The following is a 22,367-nucleotide window of genomic DNA, read 5'->3' on the forward strand; positions in this document are numbered from 1 at the left end:
AATGTCCCACCATCATCCCCATCCCAAATAAATTCCAAAATCACAGGACTGAATGACTACAGACCTTTCATGTGTTCACTCTTACATCAATTAAACAGAGTAAAGATTATGCGTATTTTGCGTGCTGTCCGGGGGAGGGCTCCGAGCTCGGAAATTTTGCCCGAACCCAGAGTACTCCCCCATTGTTGTAAGAGTATTTAGGACTAGAAGTGAGGAGATGGGGTGGTGGAGGAATGCTGTTAAACTGTCAACGGAGGTAAGTTTGCAGTGTATATATATATATATACACCTCTTACCTCGTTGATTGGGTTGATTAACAGAGTGTGGTCCACTCGTGTCTAATTAAGTTGTCTGAATGTGCTCCACGTGTGTTTAATTAGGTTTAATTATCTGAACGTGCTCCTCCCGAAATTTGTTAATAAAACATCATGTTGTTTTAACGTCTGCGGTCATGAATTAATTTTAAAGACTGGTGTTGGCCCACCTGAAGGACATCACAGGACCCTTGCTGGACCCCCTTCAGTTTTTATCTTATCGAGCCAACAGGTCTGTGGATGATGCATTCAACATGGGACTGCACTAAATCCGGCAACATCTTGACAGACCGGGGACTGTCAAGATGTTATGTGAGGATCCTATTTGTGGACTGCACCATCACCATCAACACCATCATCCCAGATATCCTCCAGACCAAACTATATCAGTTTTCTGTTCCTAGCTCCATCTGTCAATGAATCACCAGCTTTCTGACAGCTAGCTAGTGAGACTGGGAAAATTCCCGTCCAACACCTGTGCAATCAGTACTGGCGCCCCCCAGGGGTGTGTGCTCTCCTCACTGCTCTTCTCCCTGTACATCAACGACTGCAGCACCAAAGACCCTTCAGTCAAGCTCCTGATGTTTGCGGATGACCTGAGGAAGTTCAACCTGATTCTGCAGGTCTACTCTGCAGTCGTTGGACCCTATTTTACCTATCTAATCACATGGTCTAAAGCACGTGGCTCTAGTGCACTTGTGGCATGTCTGAATCCACTTTTGCTAAATTAACCCCCAGGGGTCGGCGGTATCGCCGGCGATACCAGCTCGCGTTTTTTTCCTTATCAGTGCAAAAGAGACTCTAAATACTCTGTTGACTTTGATCTTCCATACACGTTTCATACATCAATCGATCCTGTTAAGTGTGTATTATTTTTGTGTATACTCACAATAAAAACAAAGTGTTGTGCTTTTTGCCAAATAAAGAAAAATAAACATGATGCGAGTTCTGCTTTCTCTCTGTCAGTGAAGTCCATTCTGAAACACGTCCGAAAATGAACTGTAACTCAGCGAATACTCAGTCAAACAGGCATACAGACACACAGGCATGAAGCTTGAATTCTCCTCTTTTAAATTAAGTATTTAAAAAAATAAATAAAAAAAAATTCTCAGTTTATGTAATATGTATGATAGGAGAGAGATGTCAGTCGTTCTCATCTTAGCTCATTATGTTTTAATGTGACCCCGCCCACGGAGAGCGCGCGCTATTCAAACTCAAATAATGCGAGGCGATCCATACTGTGAACGCCCACATCAGCTGGATAACACACACCGCGAGTTCACTTTCAGACTCATGTACTTTACGACGCTGTGAGGAATAATACTATCTTAATAATAATCCTGGAAAATTTACCTCAGAAGTGCTGGAAGTTTCATTTCGAGGATCAACGGTTCCAGGAATAGGTCAGTTCCATATTTGCTTTGTTCTAATCGCAAGTGTCTGTACACGCAAAAAGACTGTTTAAATATGAATCGCGTTTCTGTGTGTGTGTGAATGAATGTTTTTACAAAGTAAGATTACACTGTAAATATTGTTAAAATTTTTATTGTTGTTGTAATTGTATAACCTTTTTAATGAAATAGCAAAAAAAAAAAATATATATATATATACAAGGATGGATGTAAACAAAATCTTAAAAGGTCAATATAAACCTTCTCTTTAAATTATTTTTATTGTGTTTTATTAGTGACACATTTGGGTAGAGAATATATTCAAAAACTTTCTGAAAATACAGTATGGGAACAATTAACTGCACTATTAATAGAAATGTTTACCTTGGATATTATGCAATTTGCAAGCACAATTTGTGGAAAACAACAACTGTGAACCAATATTGTAGCCTATATGTATATATATATACACTGCTCAAAAAAATAAAGGGAACACTTTTTAATCAGAGAATAGCATCAAGTCAGTTTAACTCCTGGGATATTGATCTGGTCAGTTAAGTAACAGAGGGGGTTGGTAATCAGTTTCAGCTGCTTTAGTGTTAATGAAATTAACAGCAGGTGCACTAGATGGGCAACAGTGAGACAACCCCCAAAACAGGAATGGTTTTACAGGTGGAGGCCACTGACATTTTTTCCCTACTCATCTTTTCGGACTATTTTTCACCAGTTTTGCATTTGGCTAGGGTCAGTGTCACTACTGGTAGCATGAGGCGATACCTGGACCTTACAGAGGTTGCGCAGGCAGTCAAGCTCCTTCAGGATGGCTCATCAATACGTGCCATTGCCAGAAGGTTTGCTGTGTCTCCCAGCACAGTCTCAAGAGCATGGAGGAGATTCCAGGAAGAAAGACAGCTACTCTAGGAGAGCTGGACAGGGCCGTAGAAGGTCCTTAACCCATCAGCAGGAGCGGTATCTGCTCCTTTGTGTGAGGAGGAACATGATGAGCACTGCCAGAGCCCTACAAAATGACCTCCAGCAGGCCACTGGTGTGAATGTCTCTGACCGAATAATCAGAAACAGACTTCATGAGGGTGGCCTGAGGGCCCGACGTCCTCTAGTGGGCCCTGTGCTCACTGCCCAGCACCAAGGAGCTCGATTGGCATTTCCCATTGAACACCAGAATTGGCAGGTCCGCCACTGGTGCCCTGTGGTTTTCACAAATGAGAGCAGGTTCACCCTGAGCACGTGACAGACAGGAAAGGGTCTGGAGAAGCCGTGGAGAATGTTATGCTGCCTGTAACATCGTTCAGCATGACCGGTTTGGTGGTGGGTCAGTAATGGTCTGGGGAGGCATATCCATGGAGGGACGCACAGACCTCTGCAGGCTAGACAATGGCACCCTGACTGCCATTAGGTATCGGGATGAAATCCTTGGATCCATTGTCAGACCCTATGCTGGTGCAGAACCACTAAATATGCATGATGGTGTTGGATCGTTGACGCCCACTCGCATATTGCCTTTCCAAACAAAAAGTGTCTTACAAAATTTAAATCAATGTATTGTTTTATGTGAATGATTAGGCTGGATGGTTTTCAGATCATTTTGAAGAAAAAAAATCTAGGCGACAAAATGCATTATTCAGAAGTCTTGTGGACACATATTTAGTATGTGTTTTGTGGCCTTATTTCAGAAACTTTCATTTTTATTTTTTTCAATAACCATGCATAAACATTATTCTCTCAAAAATACAAACATGTACATACATGTTGCTCACATATTATGGTAGCCCTGTTTGTGCTAAATAGAGTGTAATTACACCTTTGCCATTAATATGTTTATAAGCAACTGAAAAAAGCACAAATGTCAGGGCATGTCAGAGCATCTCAAGGACCCCAAAAATACCTCAGACCCCTGAGGGTTAACGGGGAAAAATGGTCGGCATACCTGTCGCATGATCTAAAAGGGTTGTCTCTATTATCTTAATGAGTAATGGGTGTGTGTTGGGCTTTACGTGCAATAAACCAATCAGAGTATCATCTCCCATTCCCTTTAAAAGCCAGCATGGTGGATTCGCTATTTACATGGTAGAATTAGCAAGTTTCGGAAAAGTTTCTCTAGCGAGGAAACGGATCTGCTTGTGTGTGAGGTTAAAGCAGACCATCTACGGGACAAGCCAGATTCCATCGTATCTTTATGTACACAATAATAATCCTTTACATTGTAATACTTTTATTTTAAATATTTGGCATGTTTGTGTGCTGCTGCATCCCTGTGTGTGTAATAAGCAGAGTGTATAAGCAGAGTGTGTGTGTAATAAGCAGAGTGTAAGCGCGTTGTCGAGGCTCATATTACTAATGCGCTCTTTAAATAACAAAAAATACTGCGCCATTGATTTTAGACCAGTTTTCAGTTGATCAACGGCTCAGTCTATCTCAGTTCCTCAAAATAGCAATGCGCTAACAATGCGCCTGAACACACACTCGTTCTCAGACCAGCAGCCTATGGGCGAATAGATGACCACAAATGCATTTGCTATTTAAACAACGTGGAGCAGGAGGGGAAAATGAAAACTGCGTCGGGCTGAAACTAGCCGGGTGTATGATAGGGCCCATAGAGTCTGTCCTCTGCACTTCTATTACTGTCTGCTTCAGCTCAGCTACCAAATCAGACCTCAGAAGACTACAGAGGATAGTCCAGACTGCCGAGATACTCATTGGTACACCCCTTCCCACTCTCCAAGAACTGTACTTATCCAGAGTGAGTAAAAGGGCTGGCAAAATCTGTCACAGTGTTGGTTTATGTTCCCTGGTGTCCACTAGAGGTCATCTTCCCCCACGGTGTCATTCACATTAGGAACTGCATTCCCCACAATCCTTGTCTGCACTCATCACTGTTCATTGCACCCAGCTGTTCCCCATCATGATTGTCAGTTTCTGTGTGTATATATACCCTGCCTGTTTAGTGTTTGTTACAGAGTCCTTGTTATTCATCACACCACTTTTGAGGTCTGTTTCCACTCTGTTCTTGCCTGTTTATTGTTTTGTGTTTTTGATCGCTTATTAGGATTTTGACCCCTGCCTGGACTGGATTTATGAGTTACGGATTTCCCAAATAAATACTTACTGCATTATTGGATCTTCCCTTGTTTCCTTGAGTGTGGATCGTGACCAAATCACTCTGGATTCCTCACATCTACCCCAATTTCTCTTTGAACTGTTTCCGTCTGGCCGCCGCTACAGACCAATGAGCACCAGAACAGCCAGAATCAAGAAAAGTTGTTTTCTCAGGCAGTGAACAGTTCGTGAACAGTTAAATGCCCCCACTGGGAAATAAACGTGCAAATACACAACACTATTATATTTATTTAGCATATCATACCTTTTATTCACATTCCCTTGCATTTGTACATAACACCTGTACACATATTGTCTATTTTGTATTTTTAATCGAATTAATCACATACTTATCGTGAAATGAAGCATATGCCATTTATCTTGTTTAACATTCATTTTATCATAATTTGCTAAATCCAGCAAAGTAAACAATCAGACTGAAGGGTGATTCTCACAAAACTATTTTCTGCAAGCCTCAAGGACCCTTGGAGACTCCAAAGGGACACCAAATTACCAAATGATATAAGGATTCCATATAATTACTAGGCTATTATATAATAAAATTATGCACACCAAAGCACCCATGAACAAAAAACATTACAGAAAAAAAAAAACGTTAAAGATTCCGCAGTGTATTATATGTGTACAGAGCAACAACAAAGAGCTTGTTTTCATTTTAAATGAGCCAAACTGCAATACCGAACGGGACCACATGGAGAAGCCAAAAAATGTCCCTGAGATGAGGGAACGAGTATTGCGTAAGCTTATGCTATGGGAAAACTCCTTTTCTCGAGAATATTGAAGCCAAATCTTTAAAAAGCAGTGCAGCTGCACGGTGAGTACGGTCATTGACTGTGCTGCAGCAACTGCATGAACCTATGGTGAGGCGGCTCAGACGCGCGAACCAATCAGGGTACCTTGCGCCCTAGCACGTCAGAGCCTGCCAGAATGGGCATGGCCAGAAGCTATAAAGCACCATTCCCGCCAGGAATTCTCAGGTTTAATCGACTGAAGCGATCCCCTGATCAAAGCACAGAGCACGGCAGGTTACCCAATATTCATTCCCTCATCTCAGGGAACCAAGATTACGTTAGTAACCGAGACGTTCCCTTTCAAGAGGTCTCTCGTATTGCGTAAGACTAGCTTACGCTATGGGAACCCCCTTCAAAACGCTGTGCGTGCTTAACTTCGCTCCATACAGTATCCCGAGGCGAGATGCCCGAGGCTGTAAAAAAGTTTGAACCCAATAAGCCGGTCAGTGACGGGCTTCATTTAGGCATAAAAAGGAATGGGCCTAAAGAGGGCCAAACTCTTAATGTATATAATAATGTATATATAAGAGAACCGTAGTTCGGAATTAACCAGGATTGGATATGTATCGGGCCCACAGTGTAGGGGGTTTGTGCTTACACATTTTGTATTGAAAGAACCCTCACTTGCAAAGCGGGAACTTCCAGGTTATAAAACCTCATAAATGTGGACGGCAAGGCCCAGCTGGCCGCCGCACAGATATCTTCAATGGGTATTCCACTTGACCAACCCCAAGACAAGGCCATGCCTCTCGTGGAATGAGCTCTGACGCCTAAGGAGCAATGAAGGCCCTTAGACTGATAAGCCAGCGTGATAGCTCAACTATCCAGCGCGATAATCTTTGCTTTGAGATGACGAGCCCCTTGGTGCGGCCGCCAAAGCATATGAACAGCTGTTCTGACTGTCTGAATATAACCATGCTTTGGCATGAGGACGACTCTGGAATCGTTAAGCCCAAACTCAAGGCAGGATGCGCTTATTGATAGCGCTTTTAAATCACCCACTCTTTGAGCGAGAGGTGCTTTTGGTCCGCAGACCGAAGTGGCTCAAACGGGGCCCCTTTTAATGCTTCCAGGACCATGGAGAGCTCCCAGATAGGCACAGAGGGGGGTTGCAGAGGGTTTAGCCTCCATGCTGCGCACCAGCCAGAGAACACCTTCCATTTCTGAGCATAGAGGCGCCTAGTTGAGGGCGCTCTCGCTTCAGTGATGGTCTTTAGCACCCTATCCGGGAGACACCCGGGTACCCGTTGAGGGGCCATACATGAAGGGCCCAGAAGTCGGGACGGGGATGCCAGATTTTCTCGTTTGCCTGTGTGAGGAGATCTCTCCTCAGCGTAATTGGCCATGGGGCTGTTTCCAGCAGCTTTGTCAACTCGGAGAACCATAACTGGGTCTTCCAGAGGGGGACAATTAGTAGCATTGCACACTAGCTTTCCCTGATCCATTTGATGACCTGTGGTAGCATCGTGACCGGAGGAAATGTATATATAGCGGACGGTTCAGCCATTCGTGGGCAAGCGCGTCCTTTCTCTTTGAGAAAAATGTTCAACAATGAGCGTTGTCTTCTGAGGCGAAGAGGTCGACCTCTGCCTCGCCGAAGATGCTCCATATCATCTGAACCGTCTGAGGGTGAAGAGACCATTCCCCTGGGGGAACATTGTCTCTGGATAACATATCTGCACCCTGGGTCAGAATGCCTGGCACGTGCACTGCTCTGAGCGAGCACAGATTGTGGTGAGCCCATAGAAGGAGGCTCTTGGCCATGGCGTGCAGGTTGTTCCACCTGAGACTGCCCTGGCGATTTATGACGCGTCGTCAGTGCTTTGTTCAGGTGCCTGAGATCTAGGATGGGTCTGAGACCGCGATCCTTCTTCGGAACGAGGAAGTAGTGACTGTAAAAGCCCGACTCACTTTGTGAGGGGGAAACTGGTTCGACAGCTCCCTTTTTTTACAGTTTGAGCACCTCGGTGCGAAGAATGTGGGCAACGTCCTTTCTCACTTTCATTTGAACACGGCTGAAAAGTGCGGGGGTCTGCGAGCAAACTGTAGCGAGTAGCCTCGTTGTTACGAACTGTACACTGTTTGCATTGTGTATGTTCTTCCTGTCACTTTTAGTACTCCTAGGTACCGCCTACTTTCGGAACACTATTGGTGGATGTGCCTGTCAATCATCGTTGGTCGATTGTGACGTCGTGGGATCTCCGCCAATCACGATCTGCTCCGATGCATTTAAAACTGAAGCGGCAGCTGGAGGAGTCAGCTGTTTGACTTGGCGTGTCACTGGTTGTGTTGTTTGTCTGTGTTCTGCTGCTATTTTAAAAGCTTACGAGACTTCTGTGAGAGTTGTTGGAATGATCTGTGTAAAAGTTGTCATTGGTGACATTTGTGTTCTTGTTGAACGAGTGTCTTCGACACTTTTAGCCCGCTGAAGCTCCACTTAAACTAACTGCCGACTTTCAGACAACGGAGATGTGGAACAGCTTAGTAAGTCACGTGACATACATATCTTGCACTTAGGAGTTTTGATGTATTAGATACACTAGTATAGAGAAGTGCGCTAAACATGTATTTTTGTGTGTTTTTTAGTTAGAGTAAGTTCAGGGCGCATTCGCGCTGAAGACTTTTCTTTTCATATTTTGTTTTCTTATTTAGAGGTCCGGGAGGAGACAAGTGGGGGCTATTTTTGTTTTATTTATTTCTTTGATTTTCTAGTGCCACTTTCAGTTCCCTCTTCCGTTTGTCTTGGTTACATAATTTCTTATTGTCTGTTATTTTGTTTTCTTAAGTGTTTGTAAATATATTCCTGGTTTTGGGAGCAATAAATCTTTTGCGGCGCTAATTTGATGGTCTTGTGTTTCTCTTGCCACCTACCCAAGTTCCTTTCTTTTGGTTATCTCAATGTTACTCCTTTTAAAATTTCTAGACAACAAATTTACATCAAAGGTCGTAACACTCGTTTTATTATGTTCAACACCCATTCTGTTACACCGCCTCCCAGGCCTTGGCCCGCATAGCTAGGGGTTGAATGAAGACTGGAGACGGGTCGCTGTGAAATAGGGACCCGGCCATCCAGCCGTCTTGAGCTTTTAATGCTGTGTGAACAGTCTCACGTCTCCAGCCTGAGCAAGAGGGAAAACTGATGTGGGAACAGTTTTTATGTGTAGGGGTGCGTACTTTACAGTGGGCACACAATCTACATTTATTGTCTCTCCCACACTGGCTGGGGGAGAGTTAATACAGTGTTGGTAGTGTCTGTGTGTAGGGGTGCATACTTCACAGTAGGTATGCGCGCTACATTGGTTAAACTTCCAGTGTAAGCTGGGAGAAGTTTGAAACTGTGGGAACAGTGCTTGTGTGAAGGGGTGCGTACTTTGTAGTGGACATGTGACCTACATATGACACAGACAGAAAAGAGCTATTTTTATGCTTTATTTGCGTCGCTGTACAAATGGCGCCTATTTGCAGGTGAGCGTGTTTTGTAACAGGCCCATTGACTGCATTATCGACATTTCCAGCCGCCTGAGAAGAGGGGACTGGGGAATGTTTGAGATTCTTAGTGATTATGTGCAGGGGTGCGTACTTTATAGTGGGCACACAACCTACATTTATTATACCTCCAGTGCCGGAAAAAGCTAGAAAGCGCTCTTTCTTCATTAGAGTCGCTGTTGGAACAGCGTATGTTTGCAGGGGAGCATACATTACAGTAGACTAGCATACATTCACTACCCATTGTAGGAAGCCAGAGATGGCTCTTTAACATGACTAAGCTGGCCATGCTTCATCCAATCATACTTATGATGGGATTAGATGGGAGGCGGGGTCAAAGTTGAGCCCGACCAACCCCGTCTTCGGATGCTGCCAAAGAGAATGAGTCACGCAAGGGTGGGGCCGGCGTGAGCTTGTTCGCTTTGGTGAAATGATTCATCACAGCCGAGATTTAAACTCGGGTCTCTGGCACAAAAGTCTCAGATTCCACCACTGAGCCACAGAAAGGGTGTGAATAAGCACAGGAGAATAAAGTCTGTCTCTGTAAAATGTGAGTCACGCGGGGATGGGGCCGGCGTGGGCTCATCTGTTTTTGAACGCTGATCAATACTCGAACCCCGTCGTGTGAACGGGAGGGCGCGAGGGGCGGGGTAGCTTTCTGTACGTAAGAAAGCTGGCCGCGAGCGCAGTGAAGAGAGCAGCATCATTTTCATCTGCCGCCAGAGCCGGGGTTCGAACATGGGTCTCTGGCGCGAAAGCCTTAGATTTCACCACTGAGCCAAAGGGGGAAATGATGTAAGCTTAAACTTAGTGCGAACAGAGAAGAGAGCAGCATGTTTTGTGTCGCCTGTAAAACAGCATTTGTTTACAGGTGTGCATGTTTTATAACAGGCTCATTTGCTGCAATATTGACATTTTCATCCGCCCGAACTAAAGAGGGGACTGGGAAATGTGTGAGAAATGGAGGTTGGTCCGGCCTCGGCGGGACTAAAACACTCTCTTTCTTCCTTTCGCTGGTGAGTGACGCAGTTTTGAAAACTCACTCACAGTGTCCATCTAGGTCATGCAGAGAGCTCGAGAGGTCCCTGCATGACGTGCGAACGGGGCGCGAGGGTGGGGTAGCTCTCTTGAATGTAAAGAGAGCTAGCCGCGGGCGTGAACATCGCTCGTGTCCGTCCGCTCTGACATCCTTTGTGCGCAGCGCTTCTTTTGCGCGGCTCAAGCAAAGGGAGAGAGAGCGGGAAGCGGGGTCGTCATCGGCAAAACCAGCCAGTCGAGCCCGCAGGGTGGGGAGATCCATCTCGTCACACTCAGGACAGCCGCCCTTAGCAAGTGCAGCTTCTGCATGGTCACGGCCCAGACAGGAAGCGCAGAGGACGTGATGGTCTCCGCCGAAGAGAGAGCCTCTGCACGAGGCGTGGTGGTTCGAGGCATTTGCAACAACGCCTCAAATTTGCTCTTCAAAAAGTGTGACACAACGGCGAACACACTAATGCGTTAAAAGGATATATAGCGCGCCGGATGGGACAGCAGAACAGCGGGCTGAAGACGGCATCCAGTTGAAAAACCAGGAAAGTCGGCGTCCTCAGAACTGCAACGCAGGTGGCTTGTTCCGCTGAAGGCTTTTCGACGGCGGCGAGAAGGCTTCTTATCCAGAGATCAGCGAAGTGGTGAGTTTGCTGAAGGAGATAAAATCTGAGAATTCCTGGCGGGAATGGCGCTTTATAGCCTCTGGCCACGCCCATTCTGGCGAGCTCTGACGTGCTAGGGCGCAAGGTGCCCTGATTGGTTCGCGCGTCTGAGCCACCTCGCCATAAGTTCGTGCAGTTGCCGCAGCACAGCCAATGACCGTACTCACAGTTCATCTGTGTATGCCGTGCAGCTGCACTGCGTTTTAAAAATTTGGCTTCAATATTCTTGAGAAAAGGAGTTTTTCCATAGCGTAAGCTAGCCTTACGCAATATGAGAGACCTCTCGAAAGGGAACTCCTAAATCAACCACCTTGACGTGACTGCATAAACGTACAATTACTAAACAGAGCAAACATTATCCTGAGTGTGTGTGTAAACTGAAATGTGTCTGTACAGAAATGCAGCATGCGATCGGTGATCGAGAGCACACATACACAGTTTGTTGTTTGTGCATTAATATAACAGACTCTCACACGCTTACTGTATGACTCCTGTACGTCACCAAAACTGCGCTCTTCAGAAACAATCACAGAATATGACAAATATTTGATGGTTTGTGTGCTGTGTTTAATTGTAAACAAAAATGTTTTGTTGCTCATTGTCTTTTACTAACATTTTCAGATGGAATCTCCCTCTGATGATCTGGTTCTGATGTTTCCAAAGTCGTCTTCGGGTCTGAAGAGAGCAAAGAGAGGTTTGGTTATTCCTCCATTCACTCTATATGAGAATGGCAGAGGTCCTTTCCCAGAGAAACTGGTCAAGGTGAGAGTAATGAAGGGAAAGTTCAAAATTAGATGAACAAGAAAGAGGTTTGTCTGTTATTGACATCTTTTATTATTGTATCTTATTGCTTTCTGTATTTAGATAAAGTCGGACTATTCTAAGGAACCTCAGATGGAATACAGTATCACAGGTGAAGGAGCGGATCTGGAGCCTAAGGGGACTTTTACTATAGACAGATTATCAGGGAATCTGTATGTGACTCGACCACTTGACAGAGAAAGAAAAGCTTCATACAGAGTAAGTTGATTTTTAGTGTATTTCAGCATTGGATTGTCTGCTCGTACTTAAAAAATAAAATAAAATAAAATAAAATAAAGTATAAAGTATAAGTATAAAAAGTATAAAGAATCAGATAAAAAGGCCCAGGAGTTGTCTTAAAGAGTGTTCAGTAAGATTATTAGATTATAGATATATGACTAGAAATGAATCTGCATGTAAAGTGATAGTCTAGAATTTTATTTATGAAAGGGTTCCTATAGAGATGACTTTGGTACTAAGATGTAAGTTCACAGCTGTAACCATGTCTTTTTGTGTGTAGAAAAAGTGCATTAAAACATATGACACATTTCATATTGTAAATCATTTGTGTCTTGTCAATGCTCGTAAAATCTTCGAATATGTGATCTCTTCTTCAGATTTGCTGAAATCAGCAGATGCACTAAATTATGATTTTTTTTTTTTTTTTATCTAAATCCACCTTACCAGCAAAAACTTCAACATCAAGAAGTTTGCAGTTATTTAATAGAAGCATGTAGAAGTTATTGAATGCATTACATGCGATAGAGGCAGGAGCTCACACGCTCTCTCGCATGTAACGCATTAAATAACCAGAAGGGTGCACAAGGATATAAAGGTTAAATATAGCTGTCGCAGAAATGCAGCACTTCCCATTGGGGTGTGAAAAGACAGCTCTGCAGCGCAATCAAGTTAAGGGAAAGATACACACAACATCAGTAAACAGGGGAATTCAGAGAATGCCTCGGCCAACACTGTTACAGTGTAAAACTGCAGTGTGAAGCCATCCAAACTACTGACACTGGTAAATAAATAAACAAAAAAACAAATTTTCCTGATGAAAGCACACTCTTTGTTTGCATCAACTGATGACGGTTTACTGTAGTTAAAGGAGGGTAAAAGAAAATCTTTGGTTAAAAAGGATGCACAGTGCTTTTTCATATAGCAAATGGTTGAAGTGCAAAAAAAAAGAAAAAGTTTCTGTCTCACAGGAAAAACTGAAACACAAAAACAAACAATGATCTCTGAAACATACAGAACTCATATTACCTGCAATTAATCAATGCATGTTTCAATAAAATTGAAAAACAATTGACCTTTCGCCGGCCCCTCCCCCAAAACGGCCATTGTCCAATCACACATCATAGCAACCGTTACTATGTGAGCAGGTCCGACAAACATTAGCAAGATGGTGAAGCGTGCGCGCATGGCGTTTGTAAATCTGACACTAACAAGTTACATACCCCGAGAGATTGTCTGGAGGAGTTATGTTCTTTCCATTCCCAAAGCCGAAAACACAACGTGAGCGGTGCCTACAATGGATAAAACAGTGTGGACGGCCCCAATCCCAGTTAAATGTGTTGAACATTACGAAGCATAAATACGTCTGCTGGCTGTGGTATCGATGGCTACTTAAAGGTTTTTTTGTTTTGTTTTTCTGATCTGAAAAACGATCCTATCTGTAACTCAAAAAACATAATATTGTCTGAACCGCGAGTTTTATGATCCGTTGCCCCACTAATAAATATTATGGTCTCAACCGCGATTTTTGTGATCTGTTGTCCCCCTAATAAATATTATGGTAAGTGCATTATGAAAGACAATCAATGAAAGTTATTTAGATGCAAATTAAGGCTATGTCTGGTTAAACAGTTATTGTGTGATTTCGTTTATTGTGCTTTGTCAACTTGAAGCATGAATTTGAGAAAGAAAATTATTTTTTGAAGAAAATGCACCACATACTTTTGTCATGATATAGGCCTAAGTTATAGCTAAAAGATTGTAAAAGCTTTCAGTTCACTGCCTAATTGTAGTTGAAAAGTCAAATTAAGCTTGATTAAAGATATAGTGACTGATCAAATAAACTACAGCATCGGGAATATAACTCCCATGTGTTTTGCAGCATTTAAAATTTTAGTCATAGTGTTATGCGAAAAAACACACATAAGAAATTATTGCTGACAGCACTTTTATTTTCAGAGACAGTTTTTTCTTTCACACAAAAACACAACAGTAAGTGTCTTACAATGCTTTTAAACACTTGTTTCCTTGTTCTTTGTCATAATCACAAATGATGTGTATGAACACCGGTAACGTTAAGCATTAGCCTCGATAGAGACGTAGATAGTAGTCGTGTCTCCTTCATTGCGTATTTTTATATTATATTATATCCCTCCACTGCATACTGTAACCCTTTTTGCCTCAATCTGGAGGATATCGCGGAGGTATTGCTCCAAAAACACGCACGGGTATACCCTTTTCCGTCATGGCAATCTGTCGCGCTGGTCGTGTTTGACCATTTGTTTGTCGGACGTAGCAACAGTAACTAAGGGGGGCGGGGCTCGGCGAAAGGTCAATTGACCTTTCGCCGAGCCCCGCCCCCCTTAGTTACTGTTGCTACGTCCGACAAACAAATGGTCAAACACGACCAGCGCGACAGATTGCCATGACGGAAAAAGGTATACCCGTGCGTGTCAGTGACCTTTTTTGGAGCAATACCTCCGCGATATCCTCCAGATTGAGGCAAAAAGGGTTACAGTATGCAGTGGAGGGATATATTATAATATAAAAATACGCAATGAAGGAGACACGACTACTATCTACGTCTCTATCGAGGCTAATGCTTACCGGTGTTCATACACATCATTTGTGATTATGACAAAGAACAAGGAAACAAGTGTTTAAAAGCATTGTAAGACACTTACTGTTGTGTTTTTGTGTGAAAGAAAAAGCTGTCTCTGAAAATAAAAGTGCTGTCAGCAATAATTTCTTATGTGTGTTTTTTCGCATAACACTATGACTAAAATTTTAAATGCTGCAAAACACATGGGAGTTCCCGATGCTGTAGTTTATTTGATCAGTCACAGTATATCATTAATCAAGCTTAATTTGACTTTTCAACTACAATTAGGCAGGTGAACTGAAAGCTTTTACAATATTTTAGCTATAACTTAGGCCTAACGTTATATCATTGACAAAAGTATGTGGTGCATTTTCTTCCAAAAATGATTTTCTTTCTCAAATTCATGCTTCAAGTTGACAAAGCACAATAAACGAAATCACACAATAACTGTTTAACCAGACATAGCCTTAATTTGCATCTAAATAACTTTCATTGATTGTCTTTCATAATGCACTTACCATAATATTTATTAGGGGGACAACAGATCACAAAAATCGCGGTTGAGACCATAATATTTATTAGTGGGGCAACGGATCATAAAACTCGCGGTTCAGACAATATTATGTTTTTTGAGTTACAGATAGGATAGTTTTTCAGATCAGAAAAACAAAACAAAAAAAACTTTAAGTAGCCATTGATACCACAGCCAGCAGACGTATTTATGCTTCGTAATGTTCGACACATTTAACTGGGATTGGGGCCGTCCACACTGTTTTATCCATTGTAGGCACCGCTCACGTTGTGTTTTCGGCTTTGGGAATGGAAAGACCACAGCTCCTCCAGACAATCTCTCGGGGTATGTAGTGTCCGATTTACAAACGCCATGGGCGCACGCTTCACCATCTTGCTAATGTTTGTCGGACCTGCTCACATAGTAACGGTTGCTATGATGTGTGATTGGACAATGGCCGTTTTGGGGGAGGGGCCGGCGAAAGGTCAATTGTCACTTGGTAGGATACAAACGGGAGCGAAACAGAATATCTGTCACTATGAATTTAAACATGTTTTTAATTTTAATAATAATAATTTAACTCATATTCTGTGTTTTACTTGAAATGTTAAAGACAAAATAAAAAGTGTGTAATTAAAGATCAAACACGAGATTATCCATTGATCAATTAGGTCAAAATGGACTAATGTTGCAGCTTTTATTATGATGATAGATGAGGATTGATGGGTGAAATAGCTTGACACACAATTTACTTTTCATATTTAAAGAGACTATACATTTTTTGTAATTTGTATTTTAACAAAAAAAAAAAAGTCATAACTACACTTGCAAATATATGTGTCAAAGATGGAATAAAAAAATACAACTATAATTTATTTGGGTTTTCAAACAGCCTCAGATATTTGTCTCTTAACATGCCTGTATTTCTTCTCCTGTCTTTAGCTTGTAGTTCATGCGACTGGAGTTGATGTGAATATTGTAGAAACGCCAATGGAAATTATTGTAAATGTGATGGACGTAAATGATAATAAGCCTGTATTTACTCAAAATCCATTCAATGGAAATGTTCCTGAAGCTTCTGATATAGGTAGGTGTATGATGCAGTTTCTCAATAAAATGTTTTTTAGCAGTTTTTTTCTTTTTCAAATGCCTCTTCAGTTTCACCGAATCAGTCTTTCTTCTTCTCTCACTGAAGGTCATGAGTTTATGACAGTCACAGCCACTGATGCAGATGATACTGAGAATACTAACAATGGTGTTATCAGTTACTCAATCATCAAGCAAGATCCAGAATTGCCAAAACCAAACCTGTTTACAATCAACCCTGTTACTGGAGGAATTCGTGTGAATGCTTTAGGCTTGGACAAAGAGGTGAGAAATGATGAATGGATCTCACATTGGTGAATGATTTAATGTAAACAAACTCACCTGAAAACATATTTTTTTCAGACATATTCCAGATATACTGTGTTAATTATGGCTACTGACAGGGCTGGAGAAGGTTATGTAACCACTGGCACAGCTGTTATTACTGTGACTGACAGCAATGATAACGCACCTCAGTTTGAGCAAACCACGGTAATATATATTAATACATTCAGAATATTATAATATAAGTGTTACAACTTTATTTGTACTTATGTACACCATACATCTCTATTTTTTAGCACACTGTATCTGTCCCAGAGAATAAAGTAGGGGCTGAAGTGGCCAGACTTACAGTTACTGATGGAGATGAACCTGGATATCCTGCCTGGTCAACCAAATATAAGATTATTAGCGGTGACAAGAGTGGGTTTTTCAGTGTCAGTACTGGACCCAGCCAGCTAGAGGGCATCATCACCACTGTAAAGGTACTGTGTGTTGCTCATGTGTTTTCACAGGCAATGGTTGTGATGATGTTCCTTTAGTAAAAGATGCTTTCTTTTCCATTCAGCCCCTGGACTTTGAGGAGAACAAGCAATTCATTCTGACTGTGATTGTTGAGAACGATGATCCATTTGTCGGTTCTTTGCCCACTTCCACTGCCACAGTCACTGTGAATGTAATTGATGTTAATGAGCCTCCGGAGTTTAATCCAAAGGAGAAGGTTATCTTCAAACCTGAAGATTCACCAGTTGATAGTGAATTGGTTACTTATAAAGCCACTGATCCAGACATTGGAAAACCACAGAATATAAAGTAAGAAATATTTTTTCCCCTCCAAGACAATCAAACCATTTTAATTATTCCATTTGAAAATTTTCACTGATTTCTCTAGAGATTTAAATCTTGTAAAACAATAGCAATCCCATAGTCTTCCATTGATGGACTTCATTATTAATGTTTTTTTTTTTTGTTTTTTTGTTTTTTTTTGTTTTTTTTTTGGTCAAACAGCCTCTCTAGCACTAGTAACCACTAAGAATCCAGACAGCAAGATAGTGTCTGCCCCGATCCGGCATTTGGTGCATGAGGATTCCACAGATGTGAGCCGGGTCTGTGCCGACACTGTGTTGCTGTCTGAGAACCACCTTAGCAACTGTCTACCTATCAAGGCCTTTTTCCCTTCCAATGTCAAATCTCTCATACGCAGAATTCAAATCATAGCATGCCTGTATATCCTTTGAACTTCAAATGTTTTTAAACCACCAGGCAAGACTTAAAGGGATAGTTCACTTTGAAATTAAATTTTGGTATGTTTTAGCTTACCTGAAGGGCATCCAAGATGTAGGTGTCTTTTTTTCCGCAGTAGTTTCAATTTTGATATTTTTAGGTCAAACCGTTCTTGTCTGTTAGTCATTTCATGCAGGTATATGGATACTGACTCAAAGAGCTTGCACAAAGTCCAAAATAAAACAGTTCCCCATCGTCCAAATTAAACAATTCCCCATCGTAAGTACACATTGATGGCCTAAGACACGAAACGAGCGGTTTGTGTGAGAAAACGAACAGTATTTATATAGTTTTTAGCTCTTATAACACAGCCGCGTCCAAATGATCTGAGGGCTCGGCGGGTATAGATATACTAGATGTCGCCTTGGCTACGGTTCCGTTCCAATGAACTGCAGTAGCGAAGGCGACATCTAGTGTATATATCTATACCTGCCCAAGGGCGGGTATAGATATATACACTAGATGTCGCTTGGCTACGGTTTCGTTCCAATGAACTGCAGTAACCAAGGCGACATCTAGTGTATATATCTATACCCGCCGAGCCCTCAGATCATTTGGACGCGGCTGTGTTATAAGAGCTAAAAACTATATAAATACTGTTCGTTTTCTCATACAAACCGCTCGTTTCGTGTCTTAGGCCATCAATGTGTACTTACGATGGGGAATTGTTTAATTTGGACGATGGGGAACTGTTTTATTTTGGACTTTGTGCAAGCTCTTTGAGTCAGTATCCATATACCTGCATGAAATGACTAACAGACAAGAACGGTTTGACCTAAAAATATCAAAATTGAAACTACTGCGGAAAAAAAGACACCTACATCTTGGATGCCCTTCAGGTAAGCTAAAACATACCAAAATTTAATTTCAAAGTGAACTATCCCTTTAAGTTGTTCTTGCTGAACATTTCTAGTTTTAACCTGTATGTTTGGTTCCTTCCAGGTATAAAATTGGCACTGATCCTGCCGGCTGGCTGAGTGTTACTCCAGACACTGGAGTTATTAAAGTCAAGAGCCTCATGGATAGAGAATCTCCCGTTGTCAAAGATGGCAAATACAGAGCTATCATTTGGGCGTTGGATAATGATGGTAATATGTGTTTCCTTTTTTAAGAGGAGAATTCTTGCTGGCCTTTTTCTGATGTCTGTGCTTGTGTGCAGGTGAAGCTCCAGCAACTGGCACAGGAACCCTGGTAATTGAATTGGAGGATGTAAATGACAACGCTCCTGTCATCAGTGACAGGATTATACAAATATGCAATCGTGGTTCAGCCCCAGTGCTTCTCTCTATAACGGACAAAGATGGACCTCCTTTCGCTGATCCCTTTAGAGTTGAGACCTACGGAGAAACCAGTAAAAATTGGTCCACCTCGATGAATGGCACATGTGAGCAATTACTAATGTTTTAAAGAGATATTAATCTTATTTTTCATTTGTTACACATTGAAATATCTGGCTGGCTTGGTATACATGTCTAACTATTATAATGTTCCCATTTTAGCAACTGGTGTCTTTCTGACACCAAAGTCTGCATTGGAGAAGGGTGACTACAATGTTGTCCTGAAAGTTATTGATCAGGGTGGGATGGATCAGGAAAACACCATTCAAGCAACTGTGTGTGACTGTGAAGGAGAACCACTGCAATGTAGTGACCGTGACAACGCTTCTTGCCTAGCAAGCAATACATTCTGTCTATTGCTAGCATCGCTCATGTTATGTTTGTCTTTTACATCCTTTTAATTCATTAACAATTTATTCGTAATTAATTTTTACATTTACTGACCATTATTTTACATTATATCTATGTAATCTTAACGTTGCTGTAATCATTGTTATCTAAAGGATAATGTACAGCCATATGGTTTATTATATTTACATTTTTTTATTGTATTTATTTTCACAATTGGTTTTCACATTATAAAAGCTTACAACAGATCATCATATATGTACTGTTTTTTAAACATTTCTCAACATTTTCTGTTGACTTATTACAAGATCCAAAATTTCAATTTAACTTTTTAACAATTTTTTCATAAGTTTATTCTTTATTTACCTTTCTTATAAAGCAATAACCTTTCATAATGTTATGAACATTAAACTTTCTAATTTACATCTGTTTTTGTTTATTTGAATACATCTGTCAATTAATCCAACAGATTGAATGTTTAATCATGGAATGTTGAATCAGTGATTTGTTTAGTACATCTATACTGAAAATAAAGCTTTTATAGAACTGATTTGCAATTTCCAAAACAGATAACCAAATATAATAAATCTTTGTTAGAGTTTAAGCAATTTGGTAATTACACCAATGTTCAAAGTGTGTGTGTGTGTGTGTGCGTGTGAGTGTGGGTGTGTGCGTGTGTGTCTGTGCGTGTGTGTCTGTGCGTGTGTGTGTTTGTTTGTGTGTGTGCGTGCGTGTGTGAGTATGTGTGTTAGTGTGTGTGTTTCACAAAAAATCACAGTAATCAATCACTGTCCTGTAGAAAATCACTAGAAAATCACAGTAACCAATTATGGACTATATAGAGAAGGAAAACACAGTACTCTGGCCAATTGCAGCACTTAAACTGACCCAGTTCTAATTTAAGTATTATTATTTTTACTGTGAATAAAGAATACAGCACACTAATGTATTCTTTAATAAAACTTAAAAAGATGTCAAAAATCACCAGAGGTTTACAGAGGGTTCCCTTTCGAAAGGGAACTCGCACTGCGTCGAATGACGCTTTGGGGAACGCCTCAGGCGTGACAGGTGTCTGAAATCACTATCAAATCACGGCAATCATAATGACCGGCGACAGCCCGTGAATCATTAACGTGAATGATTAACGTGCGACCTGCAAGTATAAAAGGGCGCCTTGCAAACATGACAAACATCTTTTTCGTCTTCAGGGACTGTCTGTTTGATAATCGCTGGGAAAAAAGTCGGCAAAGAAGTATGAAACGCACGGAGAAGGCTGAAAGCTTCAGGAAGTGTGCAGATCCGTGCCCAAGGTATTTGACGCCGGGTGATACACACGAACTGTGCGTTCTATGTCTGGGCAAAGAGCACGCACAGGCGGCTCTTGAGGGAGCGGTCTGTGCAAACTGTGAGCATTTTGCTTTGAAAACGCTCCGCTCTCGTCTAGCCCTCTTCTCGAGTGAGGAGGGCTTCCCATCTGTACCTCGTGGCTCAGGTCCCGCTCGCGCTGAGGCAGAGCGGCGACTCGCGTCATGGGGTTCCCAGAGGGATCTCGCCGATCGCCTTGAGAGGGGTGTTAACCTCTCAGATGATTCGGCGGATGACGAGGGTGAGTTGCAGGTGGATGATGAAGAGGATTTTTCTCCGACTATTCCTGCAACAGGTGCTCTTCAGGACGGGCAGGTGATGGATGATGAGGAGGTCATTCAGGTGGACCCTGAATCCTCTCAGCCACCCTGCCCCGTGTATGCTGAGCTGCTGGATGTAATGGAACGCGCCACTGACAGGTTGCAACTGCCATGGCGGCGCGTTAGGGGAGAAGTTGCTCGTGGCAGGCTGGACGATCGATTTCTCCCCGGCCATAGACCACCAGCTCAGGCGAGCCTTCCATTTCTTCCCGATCTCCATACTGAGATCGAGAGGGCATGGAAGAACCCATACTCTGCTCGGATCCACCGACATCAGCGGGCTAGTTTTGCTGATGTTGAGGGGATCGGCGAGTATGGGTATGTGTCGATGCTGCCCATTGACGAGACGTTTGCGAACCATCTCGTGTCTGGGCGGGCGTCGACGCTGAGTGCTCCAGCCCTGCCATCCAGACCGCTCAAGACCACAGCGCGTCTGAATGGCAGAGCATACACGGCAGCGGGTCAGGCCGGTGCTGCCCTGCACACTATGGCGGTGTTGCAGGCGTACCAGGCCGACCTGCTGGGGGATCTCGACCAGGGGGCAGGGCTGTCCCCTGAGGCGGTGGCTGAGCTGCGCCGCACCACAGATCTTGCTCTCCGGGCCACTAAACAGACTGCCGCTTCGATCGGTCGATCGATGGCGGCAATGGTGGCCACGGAGAGGCATCTGTGGTTGAACCTGGCTGGCATCGGGGAGAAAGAGAAGGCCTTTCTCCTTGATGCACCGGTTTCGCCCTCTGAACTTTTTGGCACCTCCGTGGAGGCGGTGGTCGGAAAGTTCAGGGAGGCGAAGGCGCGCTCAGCAGCATTTAGGACCTGTATACCGCTGAGATCCGGGTCCGAGCCCAGACAGGCGGGAGAGCCTGGCCCTTCACGACCTGAGGGCCGTAGACAGGGCCAGAGAGCTAGTGTCACCTCTCGTGCACCCCCTCCATGTAGGAGCAGGTCACAGAGGAGGCGTGACTCCCGCAGGAAAAAGAAGGATCTGAGGGAGGTGATCAAGTACAAACGATCACAGCGTTAGTGATGGATCATCTCCTTGAGGGTGGTACAATCCCAGCCTCTCCTCTTTTTCCCGACCCCCCAGGCGTTTCTTACACCAGGCCTGGGGCTGGGCCTATGATGAGAACAGAGTTCTGATGGCCCGCCTCGGCTTGGTTGGTGAGAGCGCCTCTTTCAGGCATGTAAGGTGATGGACCCCAGGTTCATAAAGAACTATCTGGCGAGTCTTCACTCTGCACGCCGCAGGTGAACTGGTTGGTTTTTAAACAATTTTCTGTGTGTATACTAACACTGATTTGTATTTCTCTACAGACCTTGTTCCCTGTATAGACCTAGGGGGTCATTCCTTGAGGAGCAATGAGGTAAGGTATTGGACTTCAGGGC

At 42.9% G+C, this 22,367-nt stretch overlaps 2 protein-coding genes across 2 annotated transcripts in view; both read left to right on the plus strand.

Moving 5' to 3' along the window:
* Nucleotides 1-19,717, plus strand: part of LOC307154863 (B-cadherin-like) — a gene marked incomplete at its 5' end in the record, with an annotated part of 41,577 nt that extends 21,860 nt beyond the window's left edge. Inside the window, 9 exons of the mRNA XM_079865032.1 lie at nucleotides 11,673-11,828; nucleotides 15,902-16,046; nucleotides 16,155-16,330; nucleotides 16,409-16,537; nucleotides 16,627-16,812; nucleotides 16,896-17,140; nucleotides 18,554-18,699; nucleotides 18,771-18,995; nucleotides 19,111-19,717. Of these exons, the coding sequence (XP_079721158.1) occupies nucleotides 11,673-11,828; nucleotides 15,902-16,046; nucleotides 16,155-16,330; nucleotides 16,409-16,537; nucleotides 16,627-16,812; nucleotides 16,896-17,140; nucleotides 18,554-18,699; nucleotides 18,771-18,995; nucleotides 19,111-19,349 (1,647 nt within the window). The remainder of the gene's footprint in view (nucleotides 1-11,672; nucleotides 11,829-15,901; nucleotides 16,047-16,154; nucleotides 16,331-16,408; nucleotides 16,538-16,626; nucleotides 16,813-16,895; nucleotides 17,141-18,553; nucleotides 18,700-18,770; nucleotides 18,996-19,110) is intronic.
* The window catches only part of LOC307155283 (uncharacterized protein), a gene marked incomplete at its 3' end in the record, with an annotated part of 133,655 nt that overhangs the window by 67,172 nt on the left and 44,116 nt on the right, over nucleotides 1-22,367 (plus strand). The window lies entirely within an intron of this gene.

The sequence above is a fragment of the Squalius cephalus genome (assembly GCF_949319135.1).
Source record: "Squalius cephalus genome assembly, chromosome: 3".
Classification (NCBI taxonomy): Eukaryota; Metazoa; Chordata; class Actinopteri; order Cypriniformes; family Leuciscidae; genus Squalius; species Squalius cephalus.